General features: G+C 45.5%; 1 protein-coding gene across 1 annotated transcript in view; it reads left to right on the forward strand.

Moving 5' to 3' along the window:
• The window catches only part of EPHX2 (epoxide hydrolase 2), a 117,643-nt gene that overhangs the window by 9,687 nt on the left and 88,094 nt on the right, over positions 1-19,862 (forward strand). The window contains exons 3-5 of the mRNA XM_088463891.1: positions 1,034-1,108; positions 17,235-17,330; positions 17,503-17,581. Coding sequence (XP_088320017.1) covers positions 1,034-1,108; positions 17,235-17,330; positions 17,503-17,581 — 250 coding nt within the window. The remainder of the gene's footprint in view (positions 1-1,033; positions 1,109-17,234; positions 17,331-17,502; positions 17,582-19,862) is intronic.

The following is a 19,862-nucleotide window of genomic DNA, read 5'->3' on the forward strand; positions in this document are numbered from 1 at the left end:
CCAAGTGGTGGTACTGCCGCCTGGCAGTAATAGAGCACATATTGTATATTATGTACAGAAGACGGACATTTAGGGAATGGTGATCGCATCCTGGTAATATATGACCTGGGCGCCAGCAATACGCTATGCTGCGTGTAGACTGTGAGCCGGCTTTTATGTACAAGCACTGACGGTGCGTACACACGGGTCGATTTTTTTTTTTTGACGACTGAACGATAACAATGTCGTTATCGTTCAGTCGTCCAAAAAAATCGTCCAGTTTCAGCCCCAAAACGATGAACGATAACTACCAGTGCGCGCTCCCGTTTGTAGTTGGTAATTACCGTTTATCGCCTGAACCTCCCGTCTAACCTGACGATAATGTCAGGTTGAACATGTTTCGGGTCTGAGGGTGGGTGGCCGACACTGAACAATATCGTTCTTGATTTCATTCAGTGTTTCTGCTCATTGTCATTAACGACGCTATCCACACCCCTGCCGGGGGCGCACGGGACGATTTCGTTCATGGAGCGAATCGTCCCTTGTGTACGCACCATAAGACCAAAGGGGGCTTTTTATGCAATGTTCTGGGTAAATGCTGTTGCAGGAACGTACTAAATGGCAAAGAAATGTAAAGGCATAAAAGGCAACCAGAGTGGGTACTCAGAAGGTAAAAGGGGTAATTGGCAGGGGCAAATTTCATTTATAGCGATGTTTAATAGGGGTGAGATCGCAGTGACACTGGGGGAAGGACATGATGGCCTGGACTCCTCCATTTGTTCGCCCTTCCTATTCGAATAATTCACAGGCTGATGACAGTGGTGTAGAGCGGCACATGGAAGGTGCCGCTGCGTTATTATCTGACTGTCGGGGATGTACTGTGTACACGGTCTTCCTTCTCTGGTACAGTAGTGTCCTCTCCATGTAACGCTGCTGCACACAGCACATAGTAAGCAGAGTCACTCCTGTTGCTGGGGATTCTCCTTTGCACTGTATAGTGTGACGTATTGCTGCCTCTATGTGAGTAATCTGGCTCTCTCATGTATCATTACAGTTTGTGGAGAAGGAGGAAACCTTGCCGACTGCCGCTGACCCTGACTCTGTGCCCCATGGATTTGTCACAGTGAAGGTAGGGATGCGCTCCATAAAGCCGTCATTACAGCGAGGACACTCCGTGTACATAGAGCTGCCTCATATACTGACCGTGTGGCTGTGCTCACATATGGAGAGAAGCTACAAAGCCTGAGTCTGTCTTATCCTATCCTCTTACTACGGCTTTAGTATAGACTTTGCAGTCTGTGGGCCTGATTCACTGTGTAACGCAACTGCATATGCAATTGTGATTACTCACGCAGTCTCACTGCGATAGTATGCTATCCATTGCGATCGCTATACTGCCGCAGCATTACACAAGGACGCCCACTTTACCTTACACACACCCGTAATGTTTAGCAAGACTGAGACACCATCAGTAACATGGAGTACCATCGCAGCCTCACACACACTTACACAGGCTCTGACCATACTCAGGAATCACTAACCTCATCGCACGCAGTGATTACACAAGACTGAGACACCATCAGTAACATGGAGTACCATCACAGCCTCACACACACTTACACAGGCTCTGACCTTACTCAGGAATTACTAACCTCATCACACGCAGTGATTACACAAGACTGACACCATCGGTAACATGGAGTACCATCACAGCCTCACACACACTTACACAGACTCTGACCTTACTCAGGAATTACTAACCTCATCAAACGCAGTGATTACACAAGACTGAGATACCATCAGTAACATGGAGTACCATCACAGCCTCACACACACTTACACAGACTCTGACCTTACTCAGGAATTACTAACCTCATCAAACGCAGTGATTACACAAGACTGAGAGACCATCAGTAACATGGAGTACCATCATAGCCTCACACACACTTACACAGGCTCTGACCTTACTCAGGAATTACTAACCTCATCACACACAGTGATTACACAAGACTGAGAGACCATCAGTAACATGGAGTACCATCATAGCCTCACACACACTTACACAGGCTCTGACCTTACTCAGGAATTACTAACCTCATCACACACAGTGATTACACAAGACTGAGAAACCATCAGTAACATGGAGTACCATCACATCCTCACACACACTTATACAGGCTTTGACCTTACTCAGGAATTACTAACCTCATCACACACAGTGACTACACAAGATTGAGATACCATCAGTAACATGGAGTACCATCACAGCCTCACACACACTTACATAGGCTCTGGTCTTACTCAGGAATTACTAACCTCATCACACGCAGTGATTACACAAGACTGAGAGACCATCAGTAACATGGAGTACCATTACAGCCTCACACACACTTACACAGGCTCTGACCTTACTCAGGAATTACTAACCTCATCCCACAGTGATTACACAAGACTGAGATACCATCAGTAACATGGAGTACCATCACATCTTCACACACACTTACAAAGGCTCTGACCTTACTCAGGAATTACTAACCTCATCACACACAGTGATTACACAAGACTGAGAGACCATCAGTAACATGGAGTACCCTCACATCCTCAAACACACTTACACAGGCTCTGACCTTACTCAGGAATTACTAACCTCATCCCACAGTGATTACACAAGACTGAGATACCATCAGTAACATGGAGTACCATCACATCCTCACACACACTTACACAGGCTCTGACCTTACTCAGGAATTACTAACCTCATCACACACAGTGATTACACAAGACTGAGAGACCATCAGTAACATGGAGTACCCTCACATCCTCAAACACACTTACACAGGCTCTGACCTTACTCAGGAATTACTAACCTCATCACACACAGTGATTACACAAGACTGAGAGACCATCAGTAACATGGAGTACCATCATAGCCTCACACACACTTACACAGGCTCTTACCTTACTCAGGAATTACTAACCTCATCACACACAGTGATTACACAAGACTGAGAAACCATCAGTAACATGGAGTACCATCACAGCCTCACACACACTTACACAGGCTCTGACCTTACTCAGGAATTACTAACCTCATCACACACAGTGATTACACAAGACTGCGATACCATCAGTAACATGGAGTACCATCACAGCGTCACACACACTTACACAGACTCTGACCTTACTCAGGAATTACTAACCTCATCACACACAGTGATTACACAAGACTGAGATACCATCAGTAACATGGAGTACCATCACAGCCTCTCACACACTTACACAGGCTCTGACTTACTCAGGAATTACTAATCTCATCACACACAGTGACTACACAAGACTGAGAAACCTTCAGTAACATGGAGTACCATCACAGCCTCACACACACTTACATAGGCTCTGACCTTACTCAGGAATTACTAACCTCATCACACAGTGATTACACAAGACTGAGATACCATCAGTAACATGGAGTACCATCACATCTTCACACACACTTACACAGGCTCTGACCTTACTCAGGAATTACTAACCTCATAACACACAGTGATAACACAAGACTGAGAGACCATCAGTAACATGGAGTACCATCATAGCCTCACACACACTTACACAGGCTCTGACCTTACTCAGGAATTACTAACCTCATCACACACAGTGATTACACAAGACTGAGAGACCATCAGTAACATGGAGTACCATCATAGCCTCACACACACTTACACAGGCTCTGACCTTACTCAGGAATTACTAACCTCATCACAAACAGTGATTACACAAGACTGAGATACCATCAGTAACATGGAGTACCATCACATCCTCACACACACTTATACAGGCTTTGACCTTACTCAGGAATTACTAACCTCATCACACACAGTGACTACACAAGATTGAGATACCATCAGTAACATGGAGTACCATCACAGCCTCACACACACTTACATAGGCTCTGGTCTTACTCAGGAATTACTAACCTCATCACACGCAGTGATTACACAAGACTGAGAGACCATCAGTAACATGGAGTACCATTACAGCCTCACACACACTTACACAGGCTCTGACCTTACTCAGGAATTACTAACCTCATCCCACAGTGATTACACAAGACTGAGATACCATCAGTAACATGGAGTACCATCACATCTTCACACACACTTACAAAGGCTCTGACCTTACTCAGGAATTACTAACCTCATCACACGCAGTGATTACACAAGACTGAGAGACCATAAGTAACATGGAGTACCATCACAGCCTCACACACACTTATACAGGCTTTGACCTTACTCAGGAATTACTAACCTCATCACACACAGTGACTACACAAGACTGAGATACCATCAGTAACATGGAGTACCATCACAGCCTCACACACACTTACACAGGCTCTGACCTTACGCAGGAATTACTAACCTCATCACACACAGTGACTACACAAGACTGAGATACCATCAGTAACATGGAGTACCATCACAGCCTCACACACACTTACACAGCTCTGACCTTACTCAGGAATTACTAACCTCATCACACACAGTGACTACACAAGACTGAGAGACCATCAGTAACATGGAGTACCATCACAGCCTCACACACACTTACACATCTCTGACCTTACTCAGGAATTACTAACCTCATCACACACAGTGACTACACAAGACTGAGAGACCATCAGTAACATGGAGTACCATCACAGCCTCACACACACTTACACAGGCTCTGGCCATACTCAGGAATTACTAACCTCATCACACACAGTGACTACAGAAGACTGAGAGACCATCAGTAACATGGAGTTCCATCATAGCCTCACACACACTTACACAGGCTCTGACCTTACTCAGGAATTACTAACCTCATCACACACAGTGACTACACAAGACTGAGAGACCATCAGTAACATGGAGTACCATCACAGCCTCACACACACTTACACAGGCTCTGACCTTACTCAGGAATTACTAACCTCAGCACACGCTATGAGGCCTCGGGCTGCATAGGGCATTGCAGTGGCTAATTTATGCACGCCCATATAATGGCGTGCGAACGCACTGGGGCGCCTGCGTTTGTCCTCCCCCCTCGTCACCACCCATAAACGGCATCTCCTGTCAATCACTCTGCCATGGATCTGCGTAGCCACTGCAATCGCAGTCACGATCACTGCGGTGCATGCGCAGAACGAAACAATCGCCTGATTGCTAGCGGAATCGCAGTGAATCAGGCCCTGTGTACAGTGGAGGGGACTCTTTATGGGCTAAACCAATATTCCTGTCTAGGGATGAGCGAAAATTGGCCTTTAGTGTTCCCAGTATTTTCCCATCCACAATAAAGATTCAAAGTTTTACTTCTAGGCTATAAATATTACACGTGAATGTATACATGCCGTGTGGAAATGCAAAAATTGAGCTCTGAGACTTTTTTACACCTCTGCAAAGTGGTCTGTCCCGCCAGCGCACCTGCCGCTGCAATCTGTCGCTGTCACCTCGGTTCATGTAACTTATCAGGTCACTAGGGTCTTAGGGCTCGATTCAGACCCGCTCGCTAGACGCTTAGGCAAATTTCGGCAAGGCAAGCGATCGCATGACAAGGCATTAGCACGCCCACTATGTGTTAGCGTGCGATCGTACTGTGTATGTAACCATTGGTACATCGGTACCATCGGAAGCGAACGCTGCGCTTGTAGCTGACCATACCCTTCCGCAAGCACTGCGAGCGCTTCAGTGTATAATACAACCATATGACGTGTATTATGACGCTGTCTGTTAATTATGCACGTCTCTGAAACGGCGTTAAGACGCTCTAGCATTCCTGCGTTCGCACCTCCAGTCCCACGTTTCTAGTGGCCAGCCCCTGTCACCTCCCACAAACAGCTTCTCCTGCCACTCAGTCAGCCGGACAGTCTATGCGCAGCGAGCGTATGCTTCCCGATCGCTCACACTGTGTCGCGCACGCACATTGCGATGCATGCGCAGATTGCAAACAATCGGCTGGCTGCGTGCGAACGCTTCTTAGCGAGCGAGTCTGAATCTGGCCCTTAGTGCCTGTTACACCACCATGACATGGTGTAAGGATCCTTCATACTGCAATAAGTTACGCGCTGGGCACAAGTGAGAAGCTCCCTGATAACCGAATCACTAATACACTGTGTGGGACTCTATCTCCGCACTAGGGACCTCATTACAGCATGAGGAACACAAGATGGAGTCACACTACCGGACAGGTTATGCCAGTCGCAGATGACTGGTCCCCTTACAGTGTCAGTGGCCAAAGACGATTAAATTCACTCACAGTAAGGGGATTATCTACAAATTAGAGGAAAGGCCTCACACTAAGGGGATAATCTACAAGTTAGAGGAAAGGCCTCACACTAAGGGGATAATCTACAAGTTAGAGGAAAGGCCTCACACTAAGGGGATAATATACAAGTTAGAGGAAAGGCCTCACACTAAGGGGATAATCTACAAATTAGAGGAAAGGCCTCACACTAAGGGGATAATCTACAAGTTAGAGGAAAGGCCTCACACTAAGGGGATAATCTACAAATTAGAGGAAAGGCCTCACACTAAGGGGATAATCTACAAGTTAGAGGAAAGGCCTCACACTAAGGGGATAATATACAAGTTAGAGGAAAGGCCTCACACTAAGGGGATAAAAACAAGTTAGAGGAAAGGCCTCACACTAAGGGGATAATCTACAAATTAGAGGAAAGGCCTCACACTAAGGGGATAATCTACAAGTTAGAGGAAAGGCCTCACACTAAGGGGATAATCTGCAAGTTAGAGGAAAGGCCTCACACTAAGGGGATAATATACAAGTTAGAGGAAAGGCCTCACACTAAGGGGATAATCTACAAATCAGAGGAAAGGCCTCACACTAAGGGGATAATCTACAAGTTAGAGGAAAGGCCTCACACTAAGGGGATAATCTACAAGTTAGAGGAAAGGCCTCACACTAAGGGGATAATCTACAAGTTAGAGGAAAGGCCTCACACTAAGGGGATAATCTACAAGTTAGAGGAAAGGCCTCACACTAAGGGGATAATATACAAGTTAGAGGAAAGGCCTCACACCACTAAGGGGATAATCTACAAATTAGAGGAAAGGCCTCACACTAAGGGGATAATCTACAAGTTAGAGGAAAGGCCTCACACTAAGGGGATTATCTACAAATTAGAGGAATGGCCTCACACTAAGGGGATAATCTACAAATTAGAGGAAAGGCCTCACAGTAAGGGGATAATCTACAAATTAGAGGAAAGGCCTCACACTAGGGATAATCTACAAATTAGAGGAAAGGCCTCACACTAAGGGGATAATATACAAGTTAGAGGAAAGGCCTCACACTAAGGGGATGATATACAAGTTAGAGGAAAGGCCTCACACTAAGGGGATAATATACAAGTTAGAGGAAAGGCCTCACACTAAGGGGATAATATACAAGTTAGAGGAAAGGCCTCACAGTAAGGGGATAATCTACAAGTTAGAGGAAAGGCCTCACACTAAGGGGATAATATACAAGTTAGAGGAAAGGCCTCACACTGAGGGGATTATATACAAATTAGAGGAAAGGCCTCACACTAAGGGGATTATATACAAGTTAAAGGAAAGGCCTCACACTAAGGGGATAATCTACAAATCAGAGGAAAGGCCTCACACTAAGGGGATAATATACAAATTAGAGGAAAGGCCTCACACTAAGGGGATAATATACAAGTTAGAGGAAAGGCCTCACACTAAGGGATTATATACAAGTTAGAGGAAAGGCCTCACACTAAGGGGATAATATACAAGTTAGAGGAAAGGCCTCACACTAAGGGGATAATATACAAGTTAGAGGAAAGGCCTCACACTAAGGGGATTATATACAAGTTAGAGGAAAGGCCTCACACTAAGGTGATTATAAACAAGTTAAAGGAAAGGCCTCACACTAAGGGGATAATCTACAGATCAGAGGAAAGGCCTCACACTAAGGGGATAATCTACAGATCAGAGGAAAGGCCTCACACTAAGGGGATAATCTACAGATCAGAGGAAAGGCCTCATACTAAGGGGATAATCTACAAGTTAGAGGAAAGGCCTCACACTAAGGGGATAATCTTGAAGTTAGAGGAAAGGCCTCACACTAAGGGGATAATCTACAAATTAGAGGAAAGGCCTCACACTAAGGGGATAATCTACAAGTTAGAGGAAAGGCCCCATACTAAGGGGATAATATACAAGTTAGAGGAAAGGCCTCACACTAAGGGGATAATCTACAAATTAGAGGAAAGGCCTCACACTAAGGGGATAATCTTCAATTTAGAGGAAAGGCCTCACACTAAGGGGATAATCTACAAGTTAGAGGAAAGGCCTCACACTAAGGGGATAATATACAAGTTAGAGGAAAGGCCTCACACTAAGGGGATAATCTACAAGTTAGAGGAAAGGCCTCACACTAAGGGGATAATCTACAAGTTAGAGGAAAGGCCTCACACTAAGGGGATAATCTACAAGTTAGAGGAAAGGCCTCACACTAAGGGGATAATCTACAAGTTAGAGGAAAGGCCTCACACTAAGGGGATAATATACAAGTTAGAGGAAAGGCCTCACACTAAGGGGATAATATACAAGTTAGAGGAAAGGGCTCACACTAAGGGGAAAATCTACAAATTAGAGGAAAGGCCTCACACTAAGGGGATAATCTACAAGTTAGAGGAAAGGCCTCACACTAAGGGGATAATCTACAAGTTAGAGGAAAGGCCTCACACTAAGGGGATAATATACAAGTTAGAGGAAAGGCCTCACACTAAGGGGATAATATACAAGTTAGAGGAAAGGGCTCACACTAAGGGGATAATCTACAAATTAGAGGAAAGGCCTCACACTAAGGGGATAATCTACAAGTTAGAGGAAAGGCCTCACACTAAGGGGATAATATACAAGTTAGAGGAAAGGCCTCACACTAAGGGGATAATATACAAGTTAGAGGAAAGGCCTCACACTAAGGGGATAATCTCCAAGTTAGAGGAAAGGCCTCACACTAAGGGGATAATCTACAAGTTAGAGGAAAGGCCTCACACTAAGGGGATAATCTACAAGTTAGAGGAAAGGCCTCACACTAAGGGGATAATATAAAAGTTAGAGGAAAGGACTCACACTAAGGGGATAATCTACAAGTTAGAGGAAAGGCCTCACACTAAGGGGATAATCTACAAATTAGAGGAAAGGCCTCACACTAAGGGGATAATCTACAAGTTAGAGGAAAGGCCTCACACTAAGGGGATAATCTACAAGTTAGAGGAAAGGCCTAACACTAAGGGGATAATATACAAGTTAGAGGAAAGGCCGTAACCTGCCTTTTATAATTGTCCTTTCTTGTTCTCTATATCATATAAAGTGTTAGAGCTCCTCCTCCGACGACTCTTATTACGCTAATGGTTAAACCTGGTTGTGCTTTAATTAATGACACTTTTTATAGAATCCAGGTTGTTTAGTGGTTACATATTTTATGACTGGCCCAGTACCTCAGCATTTAGCATATGACCCTACCTGGACACACTAAATAATAACTATAATATTACACGGTGGGAGCGTACATTACGTGGGCTGAATTGTCATCATCCAGTGAAATCATTGAGAAATTCCCTGACTTATGATACTTACAACACAAAATACACAGCTATAAAGTTGTGGCCCAGTAACAAACTACACACTTAAGCTGGGTTCACATCAAACGATCAGCAAGTGATGTGATTGTTGTCCAGATTTCCCCTGAACTCCCGGACTAACGATATAGGGCCTGATTCAGACCCGTTCGTAAGCGGCCGCTCGCTCGTACGCGGCCGATGTTGTGCATCGCAGTGCGCATGAGCGATCGGGAACCGCTCACTCGCCCAGCAAAGACAGCCCAGTGGAATGAGTGACAGGAGGGTCCGTTTGTGGGTGGTAACAGGGGCAGGCCAGTAGTAACGGGGGGGCGGAGTTGCGAACGCAGGCGTGCCTGAGTGTTTCAACTGGGGCGTGCATAATTAACAGGCAGCGTCATAGTACACGTCACCTGGTTGAATAATACACTGAAGTGATCGCAGTGCTTGCGGTAGGGTACAGTCAACCACAATCGCTGCAGTCAGATCCGATGGAACCTGATGTACCGATGGTTTTATATACTTCCTGGAGATGACGTACGCTAGTGGGCGGCCTAAGACAGGCCACCCACCCGGGGGGTGCCTAACCCTAACCTCCCCCCAGGGGTGCCTAACCCTAACCCTCCCTCCCCCTAGCCTAACCCTAACCTCCCGGGGGGCTGCCTAACCCTAAGTCCCCCCCGGGAGCCCTAAACCTAACCTGTCGCTGCGGCGCCTGGCATCGATCGGGATGCCGGGTGCTGGTCTCCGACGTCGGTCAAATGACAGGCGTCTACATTTAAACGCCTGTCATTCGTCCCTAGTCAGGACAACAATGTCTGGAAGCCGGCGGTTGGCATTCCGTCCGCCGGCTTCCTGAACTTATACCGGCGTGAGAGAGAGCTGGGGAAGGAGTACGTAATAATTCAGCACAAACTACTACCCAGATATTTCATTAACACAAGAAAGAGACAGAGTTATTAGCACCATCAGATGAGCTGAACAGATTCCAGGTGACGGCTCCTGTGTTAGTCTCGCTGATCGCTGACAGCCTGGATTTCTCACCGTCCGGCGTGTCTGTGTCTTTATGCCTCGGCTCATTCTGGAAAGTAATGGAAATGTTCTGCTGATTATGCGATTCATCCTGAGAAGTGATGCTGATCATACAGAGAAGCTATTGTTTGAAGCTTAATCAGGGGCTTCACTTGGAATTGCCTTCATGCATTTTTTTCAGTGCCTGATTTGACAAAGCGCTGAGATACTTAAAGGGAGACGTTTAGGGCTGTTCTAGAGTAAAGCTGCCCATCCGCTTGAAGACAGGCAAAAGACTGCACGGTTACGACATTGTAATGGTGCAGTCGTTTGTCAGTCTGTGATGAGCCTGCACTGAACGAGCAGTCGTTCAGTACAGGCTCATCAATCATCTGCAAACATGCTCAACCTGACGTTATCGTCAGGTTGTCCAGCATGTTTGTCCGATGGCAGATGTCTAAAACGACCAGCGGGAGCGCGCATCGCTGGTCGTTTTAGACATTTTTGCAAACGATTGAACGATAACGTTATCGTTCAATCGCTCAATTAAATCTTCTAGTGGATGGGCACCTTTAGGAGTAAATGCAGCTACTGGGTGCAATCTGTGCACCTGGAAAGAATGTTCTGTGCTTTCGGGGGAGGGTAGATGTAAAATGTACAACCTGCTTTAGAGTTGTGAAGAAGCTTTTTGGCCGAGCCCGACTCTAACACCTGGGGGTAAATTTACTAAAGTGAGAGTTTTAGAAGTGATGTTGCTCATAGCAACCAGTCAGATTCTACTTAACATTTAACTAGCAGCTTCTAGAAGATAATAGCTAGAATCTGATTGGTTGCTACTTTTAAAACTCACTTCTAAAAACTCTCACTTTAGTAAATGTACCCCCTGGTGTAAGAATAGAGCTGGCTGCAGTAAAACGCGCAGAGTTTGCATTTGCCCACTTAGCAGCGATCAGGGTTTGCTCCGCTGCAACAACTGTACCCAGACAGCATTTTGCACATAGATGGTGGCTGACATCCTGCGGTTTTTATTATTGTAATAAATAGTCCCGTGTACAGATGGCGCATGTTTTGTTTAGGCTGTTGGTGTGATTGCGTATCGGTCACACGTGGTGTGGACTGTGCCGTTGGCTTCCAATGTACATTTTCGTACATTGGACTGGGCAGTCTCAAACTGGGTACACAGACAATATTTCGGCCGATCCGCCGGATCGATCCAACATATCAACTAATGTGTACACTCTGTCGGGCCATGCACTCTCCCGTTTGGTCGTCAATCGCATTGTCAGGTCAGCCCTACATGCAGCTTAGTCTGACAATGTGACTGACGACGCCATGCAGCGGGATGCGGCTGGCACCGGATCGGTTTATGTGTACCAGCCTCCCGATATGTCGGCCCGTCATCGCGGTCACATCGCTGGGTGCACACATCGTTTTGTGTGTAGTACCCAGCTTTAGTATGGGAAAGAAAATAGAAAATATTTTAGACTTTTGAAAGCCATTGCCCAAATATCGCAGTGATACTTTGTTTCCTATGTCTTATAAGTTTGGATTGTTACCGTGTGATCTGTACAGTGTAGATAAGACCCCCTACTCCTCTATTCTACGCAGTGCCAATCAGCGGGCATGATACTGGCAGGACGTGTGTGCCGGGTGACCAGGTTATGAGTCTGCTGAGGGAGAGCGATAAGGTTTAGAGGTTTACAGCCAGATAGCAGCTTTGTGAAAATGTCTGGTAACATTGCCAAATCCCGATTAAATGGCTGCATTATTAATATGGAGTGGAATCTGCCGTCCTGCAGGTGGACACAACTCGCTGTTCAGGGAAATGAGAGAACAGACCAGTGAGTGTGATACAGTAATGACATGGATAGAGTGCTAGCTCTGCGAGCCACGACTGGGTGACATTAACGGAGCGGGCTGGGCAGATGAACCTACAGAGCTTACTGTATCCCCAGCTGGTGCCCATCTCTACATTCCGCTTCATCATTTATGGGCTGAGGTGGGCGTAATTGCGCCCCCATAATTGCAGGTGTAAAATGTGTTCTCTGAAAAAGTCACAATTGCGGGCATATGCCAGGTTTGCTATTAGGCTTTCAATAAAACTTCTAAAACCTCTGCTTGTAAAAACAAACAAAAAAAAGTATATTTAAATAAATAATAAACTGAAGGCAGCACATTCGGCACGCTGTATGCCCAGATGTAATAAGTATCCGTTACCCAGTGCCTAATAAATTACACACTCATTCATTTGGTTATGTAACAACTGGATGATGCTGTCAGTTAGCGTTTCACCCCCGGCAGCCATCAGGTCTTAGTAATGAATAAAAACTGAGTTTAACTGGTTTTCTTTTTTTCTAGAAATATTTGCAAATATTAAAATATTTAGACAAGCGGGAGAACTAGTGATGAGCGAGAATCACCAAACTGCATTTTCCAAATTGCAGAAAGTAACACACACACACACACACACACACACACACCTATCTTAAAAAAAAAAAAAAAGTATAATAATCATACATACATACATACATACATACATACATACATACTAGTCAAGGTTGGTCTCATTCAAAGAAAGATTCCAAAACAAACCACACCTCAACTTTTAAAAAGAACATAGAACATATACACACTATCTCTTATTAGAAATTGGACCCCGATCTAAATTAGGTCATCATGCAAACGTGTGCGATGACCTAATTTAGATCATGGTTGCGGCTGGGCACATGCACGTCACACCTAACAACATGCACCGAGCGACCCCAGCTCCCAGTACGTGTGTCCCAAATGCGGCTTCCAGTGATGGTAGGCATCGGGAGGAAGTATAACCAAACAGGAGGGGGCAGGAACGGGAGCTGCCGAGGTGCTTTATACCGGATCCATTTATTTGCTAGTGTATGTATGTATGTATGTGTGTGTATATATGTATATATATTATATATGTATATATATATATATATATATATATATTATACACATAGAGAGAGAGAGATTACATTCATAGTCAGCCCCGATCCTCAAGGATTTGGGATGTTTGTGACCTTTGACCTGGTTTATCGATTATCAGAGAATTGCAGCCATCCGCGTCTTGCCTCTCCCATTCAGTAACATATAGCCTGTACTGTCAGCCAGTTACTGGTCATTTACCAGATCTCATTGCACAAAGAATAGAGGGGAGATCATTATTTTCTTTTTCCGCGAGTAAAGCATTGATCAGGAACACGGGAAAAGACTCAATATTTTATTATTGCCCTGGGTTATATTTCAGCATGAGGTCAAAAGTGCAATAAAGCCTGATTAATGGTACACGCGGGCATTGCTTATAGATTTCATTTATCTTACTTTGTAGAGTCGGTAGAACACGATAAAAATGGCATTTCATCTTCCTCGCGGCTCCTGTAGCCAAAGGAGCTTCTCTTATAGGAGAATATATCATGTATTTAATAATATTCTATGTGTTTAAGTCCCAACTGAAGCCATCGTGTTATATGTGTATGTGAGGATATACTGGGATTTATGACTGGTCTGGTATATAGCTCCTATACAGCTGAAGCCATCGTGTTTTATGTGTATGTGAGGATATATTGGGATTTATGACTGGTCTGGTATATAGCTCCTATTCAGCTGTAGCCATCGTGTTTTATGTGTATGTGAGGATATATTGGGATTTATGACAGGTCCGGTATATAGCTCCTATTCAGCTGTAGCCATCGTGTTTTATGTGTATGTGAGGATATATTGGGATTTATGACTGGTCTGGTATATAGCTCCTATACTGCTGAAGCCATCGTGTTTTATGTGTATGTGAGGATATATTGGGATTTATGACTGGTCTGGTATATAGCTCCTATACAGCTGTAGCCATCGTGTTTTATGTGTATGTGAGGATATATTGGGATTTATGACTGGTCTGGTATATAGCTCCTATACAGCTGAAGCCATCGTGTTATATGTGTATGTGAGGATATATTGGGATTTATGACTGGTCCGGTATATAGCTCCTATACAGCTGTAGCCATCGTGTTTTATGTGTATGTGAGGATATATTGGGATTTATGACTGGTCCGGTATATAGCTCCTATACAGCTGAAGCCATCGTGTTTTATGTGTATGTGAGGATATATTGGGATTTATGACTGGTCCGGTATATAGCTCCTATACAGCTGAAGCCATCGTGTTTTATCTGTATGTGAGGATATACTGGGATTTATGACTGGTCTGGTATATAGCTCCTATTCAGCTGAAGCCATCGTGTTTTATGTGTATGTGAGGATATATTGGGATTTATGACTGGTCTGGTATATAGCTCCTATACAGCTGAAGCCATCGTGTTTTATCTGTATGTGAGGATATATTTTGATTTATGACTGGTCCGGTATATAGCTCCTATACTGCTGAAGCCATCGTGTTTTATGTGTATGTGAGGCTATATTGGGATTTATGACTGGTCCGGTATATAGCTCCTATACAGCTGAAGCCATCGTGTTATATGTGTATGTGAGGATATATTGGGATTTATGACTGGTCCGGTATATAGCTCCTATTCAGCTGAAGCCATCGTGTTATATGTGTATGTGAGGATATACTGGGATTTATGACTGGTCTGGTATATAGCTCCTATACAGCTGAAGCCATCGTGTTTTATGTGTATGTGAGGATATATTGGGATTTATGGCTGGTCCGGTATATAGCTCCTATTCAGCTGTAGCCATCGTGTTATATGTGTATGTGAGGATATATTGGGATTTATGGCTGGTCCGGTATATAGCTCCTATACAGCTGAAGCCATCGTGTTTTATGTGTATGTGAGGATATATTGGGATTTATGGCTGGTCCGGTATATAGCTCCTATACAGCTGAAGCCATCGTGTTTTATGTGTATGTGAGGATATACTGGGATTTATGGCTGGTCCGGTATATAGCTCCTATACAGCTGAAGCCATCGTGTTTTATGTGTATGTGAGGCTATATTGGGATTTATGACTGGTCCGGTATATAGCTCCTATACAGCTGTAGCCATCGTGTTTTATGTGTATGTGAGGATATATTGGGATTTATGACTGGTCCGGTATATAGCTCCTATACTGCTGAAGCCATCGTGTTTTATGTGTATGTGAGGATATATTGGGATTTATGACTGGTCCGGTATATAGCTCCTATACAGCTGAAGCCATCGTGTTTTATGTGTATGTGAGGCTATATTGGGATTTATGACTGGTCCGGTATATAGCTCCTATACAGCTGTAGCCATCGTGTTTTATGTGTATGTGAGGATATATTGGGATTTATGACTGGTCCGGTATATAGCTCCTATACTGCTGAAGCCATCGTGTTTTATGTGTATGTGAGGATATATTGGGATTTATGACTGGTCCGGTATATAGCTCCTATACAGCTGAAGCCATCGTGTTTTATGTGTATGTGAGGATATATTGGGATTTATGACTGGTCCGGTATATAGCTCCTATTCAGCTGTAGCCATCGTGTTTTATGTGTATGTGAGGATATACTGGGATTCATGACTGGTCCGGTATATAGCTCCTATTCAGCTGTAGCCATCGTGTTATATGTGTATGTGAGGATATATTGGGATTTATGGCTGGTCCGGTATATAGCTCCTATTCAGCTGTAGCCATCATGTTTTATCTGTATGTGAGGATATATTGGGATTTATGGCTGGTCCGGTATATAGCTCCTATACAGCATCGGACATTACTATGTAATTAGGAGTTCCCGAAGGGTGAGAGAATTTAGTATTTTGGATCCCAGATCCCTGTCCTAGTATTGTCACTTTGCCGTAGATTAAGTTGTTGCGATGTCACAGGATGCGTCTTACGCGCCGTCACTCTGTGACTTTATGGTAATACCGCTACAAAGTGTTTCCCTGGAGTACATCCACGCCACTGACTGTGCAAGGACTGAGACACCCACTGTCAGCGCCCATAGATGCTGAAATACTGCTTGGTGCGTTGTTTAGGCAACACCATTGGTCTCACTATCGAAACGTTCACCGGGCCCTATGACAGGCGCAGTTTTACCATCTGACCGCGGTCTTGTGCGTGTGAGCGGTTGTGCGTCTCTGTACGCACCTGCTTTCAGCTACACACCTGCAGCACTCCCGTCACTGTGTGCATCCGACCCCAAGTTACCTCCCACCACCGCCCAGCAGCGCCCCTCACGTATCTGAACCCGTGTGTCTAAATTTGATCTGCGAGCCTGTACAAACAAAATCGGGGGGGCCTGCGTGGTGTGACTCAGTCACATGCGCAGAACGAAAAACGTTGCCCAATTTGCTTGAATATCGGCATAGCGCGCGACAGAATGGGGTGCAAGCGAAAATAGAAAATAGGAGATGTGTAACTGAAGTTACCCTGAGCTCTCGGCATGGGCGTCTGAACGCACTGTCAGGTATTACGGTAAGTAAAGCGCCACTTAGTTTTGCTCGTGAACGTGAAATAAGCGATGCTTCCCGTGGAGCCTCATTGCACAAGGTTCCTATGGGAGCTGCCGCTTAATTGAATCGCCGCCATAAAGGCCACTCTCTCTGCGTATGGAACTATTGACTACTCCCAATGTAGCAGGATGTAAAAGCGGCCGTCTTTGTTACTTCCCCTTTCAGCCCGGTGTGAAGCTGCACTACGTAGAGATGGGAACCGGGCCTGTCCTCTGCCTGTGTCATGGCTTTCCCGAGAGCTGGTACTCCTGGAGGTATCAGGTATGAGCAAGCCTTCTAAAGCAGGAGTAGGCTACCTATGGCACTCCAACTGTGGGAGAACAATAGGTCTCAGCATGCCCTGCAGTCTTATCTGTGTATTTCTTTTATTTACATGACACCCAGGGAATTTCTGACAGTAATGATATCCCCGTATGCCTTGTCTCTCCCGAAGCTGCCGGCTCTGGCTGACGCTGGATACAGAGTTATAGCCCTGGACATGAAAGGGTACGGTGACTCCTCCGCTCCGCAAGGTGGGTGCCTGTGCTCAGACATACATTGGCCAAGTGTTATTCTCATCTGTTGGATTATAATTTATCATATCATGTTCAGGCAGATAAGGAATAGTCACCTCCTCCGGCACTGCACCTCGTCCAATCACTGCATGTTTACCTTTCCTATTTTTCGGAACATTGTAGACGCCATTCCGCTACAGTATACGTAGGATAAGGGCTGAAGATTGGCTTTTTTTTTTTTACTAGCCCTAACATTTAATTACAGTTTTAATTTTAAAGCAAAAAAAAGAAAAGGTGGACAAGTTGATATAATGGAAAAGATCATATATATTATATTGTATGGAACATATCTATTATACTACAATGTGCTGTACTCTGTTATCAGCCATTGCAGTGTCCGAGAAGTTCCCTGCGCTGTCCTCCCATTACCGCGGTCACATTTCCTGTCATGGAGTCTGGTATACACATGACAATCGCGCTGATCTCACGGAGGGACAGGCTGCAATCTCATGTATTGGTTTAGCCACCAAGATGGCCGCCGTCATGGAGTGTACGTGTCAGACCGTCCCTAAATGTGGGATGCTTTTCTTGAATGACAAAAACAAGCAATGTCTCCGCGCTGACGAGACTCTACTGGCAAGAGGGCACCTGCTATCTCGCCGGCTCCGAGTGTGCCAGGGCATTGCCTAATGATAGTTTAATAAGATCTCAGAAGCTGCCCACCCCTAACAGAGAACAGACTCATGGGTAATTCTAATAATTGGACAGTCACTCCTCACCCTCTTCATAGTGTATCATGGCTTGTGCTACAGAGATTATTCACCTACGTACAGCCTCTTCCTGCCTTATTTGGCCTCAGTGCTGAAAGGTGCTGGTCAACCTGCGAAGAGCTATAGGCGTCAATGCAATGTTTAACGCATGTCGGTTTTACAGTGTTTTCATACTGCGCTTGCTTCACCACAGAGCAGCGACGATGCAGGTTGTTGCGTCATCTACACTTGGAGCTGGATGGATGAAACTGCGCATCCACACGCTGGCCAAGCTCAGGTGCCAACTGAACTGTAGGCTAAGCAGAATTGCGCGCATGCTGAACTATTCCTGTTTTCAGGCGGACTTTCTGTACCAGGGACAACGCTGGTGCAGCGGGCACTGGTAATGATGACGGCTATGACATAAAGGGCACAGATAGGGGCAGTCTGGCCACAGAAAGGCGTACATCTGAGCGAACATCCGCATTTAGGGCCTGATTCAGAGGTGTACATTAATCCGATGGTTATCGTGAGTCTCCGATGGTGAGTGGTCTGCACAGGACGGGTCCTACAATCTCGCCCGCAGACCCTCCCAAGCCGCAGCAAGATTGACATGCTGTGGCGTTTGGGGAGTGGAGCGGGAGCATGGCTGGTCACCTTTCCTGGAAACGGGGGGCGCGCCGCCCCTGTGTTCCGGGTAGACGCAGATTTTCTGGCCTCACAAGTTACCAGGAACCGACCTGGCTGTGGTAAACTTCAGCCTCCGCAGCTTGGCCAAAGGGGCAACCATCGCTTCTAAGCGGTCGCTATGGTTTTGATGGTGACGCCAGGCTGTGACCTCTGTTGCAGCGCTGGGATCACAGATGCAGCAGGAGGTGTCTATTTCCTACAAACACCTCCTGCTGCATTAGCATAGATGGACGGAATTGCGCAGTAGCTTGTGCGTGGTTCTGTGATTCCGTCCATCTGTGAATCAGGATCTTAGGTCCGTGCACGGAATGAGGGAACAATAACAACTCGCTCGTGTTCATCTCGTCATCGGCTCATAGCCTTATTTGCAGTTTGTAGGGAGAGTGTCTTCTCGTTGTCTTAGGCCCTCATTCAGAGCCGCTCGCTAGCGGCCGTACGCTCGTTCCGAGCGATGTTCGCACATCTGCGCATGCGTGCGGTTTTTAGTACGCATGCGCGAACCAGTCAGTGCGGCCGAAAATCGTTTGTACGCTATATAGCGAGTGCCTGCTATTTTGAGTGACAGAATGAGGCGTATGTGGGTGGTAACAGGGGAAGGTGCTTGAAAACCGGGGAGTGGAATTCGAACGCAGGCGTGCTTAAAGGTCAAAACGGGCGTTTTAAGGGAATGCATAATTAATACAGCAGCGTCATTGACCACGTCACTTGTTTTTTTTTAACTCAGAACTGCTCGCAAAATAGCGGTTGAAAAAACCAACCACAAGAATAGCGAGCAGTTCATACGCTGTACGATGTACTCGATTAATCTAATAAATAGCGGACATGACGTATGGTGCGAGCGGCCAGGGGGCGTTTTTATC

The sequence above is a fragment of the Taudactylus pleione genome, unplaced genomic scaffold, assembly GCF_031769625.1.
Source record: "Taudactylus pleione unplaced genomic scaffold, aTauple2 ptg001494l, whole genome shotgun sequence".
In the NCBI taxonomy this organism is placed as follows: Eukaryota; Metazoa; Chordata; class Amphibia; order Anura; family Myobatrachidae; genus Taudactylus; species Taudactylus pleione.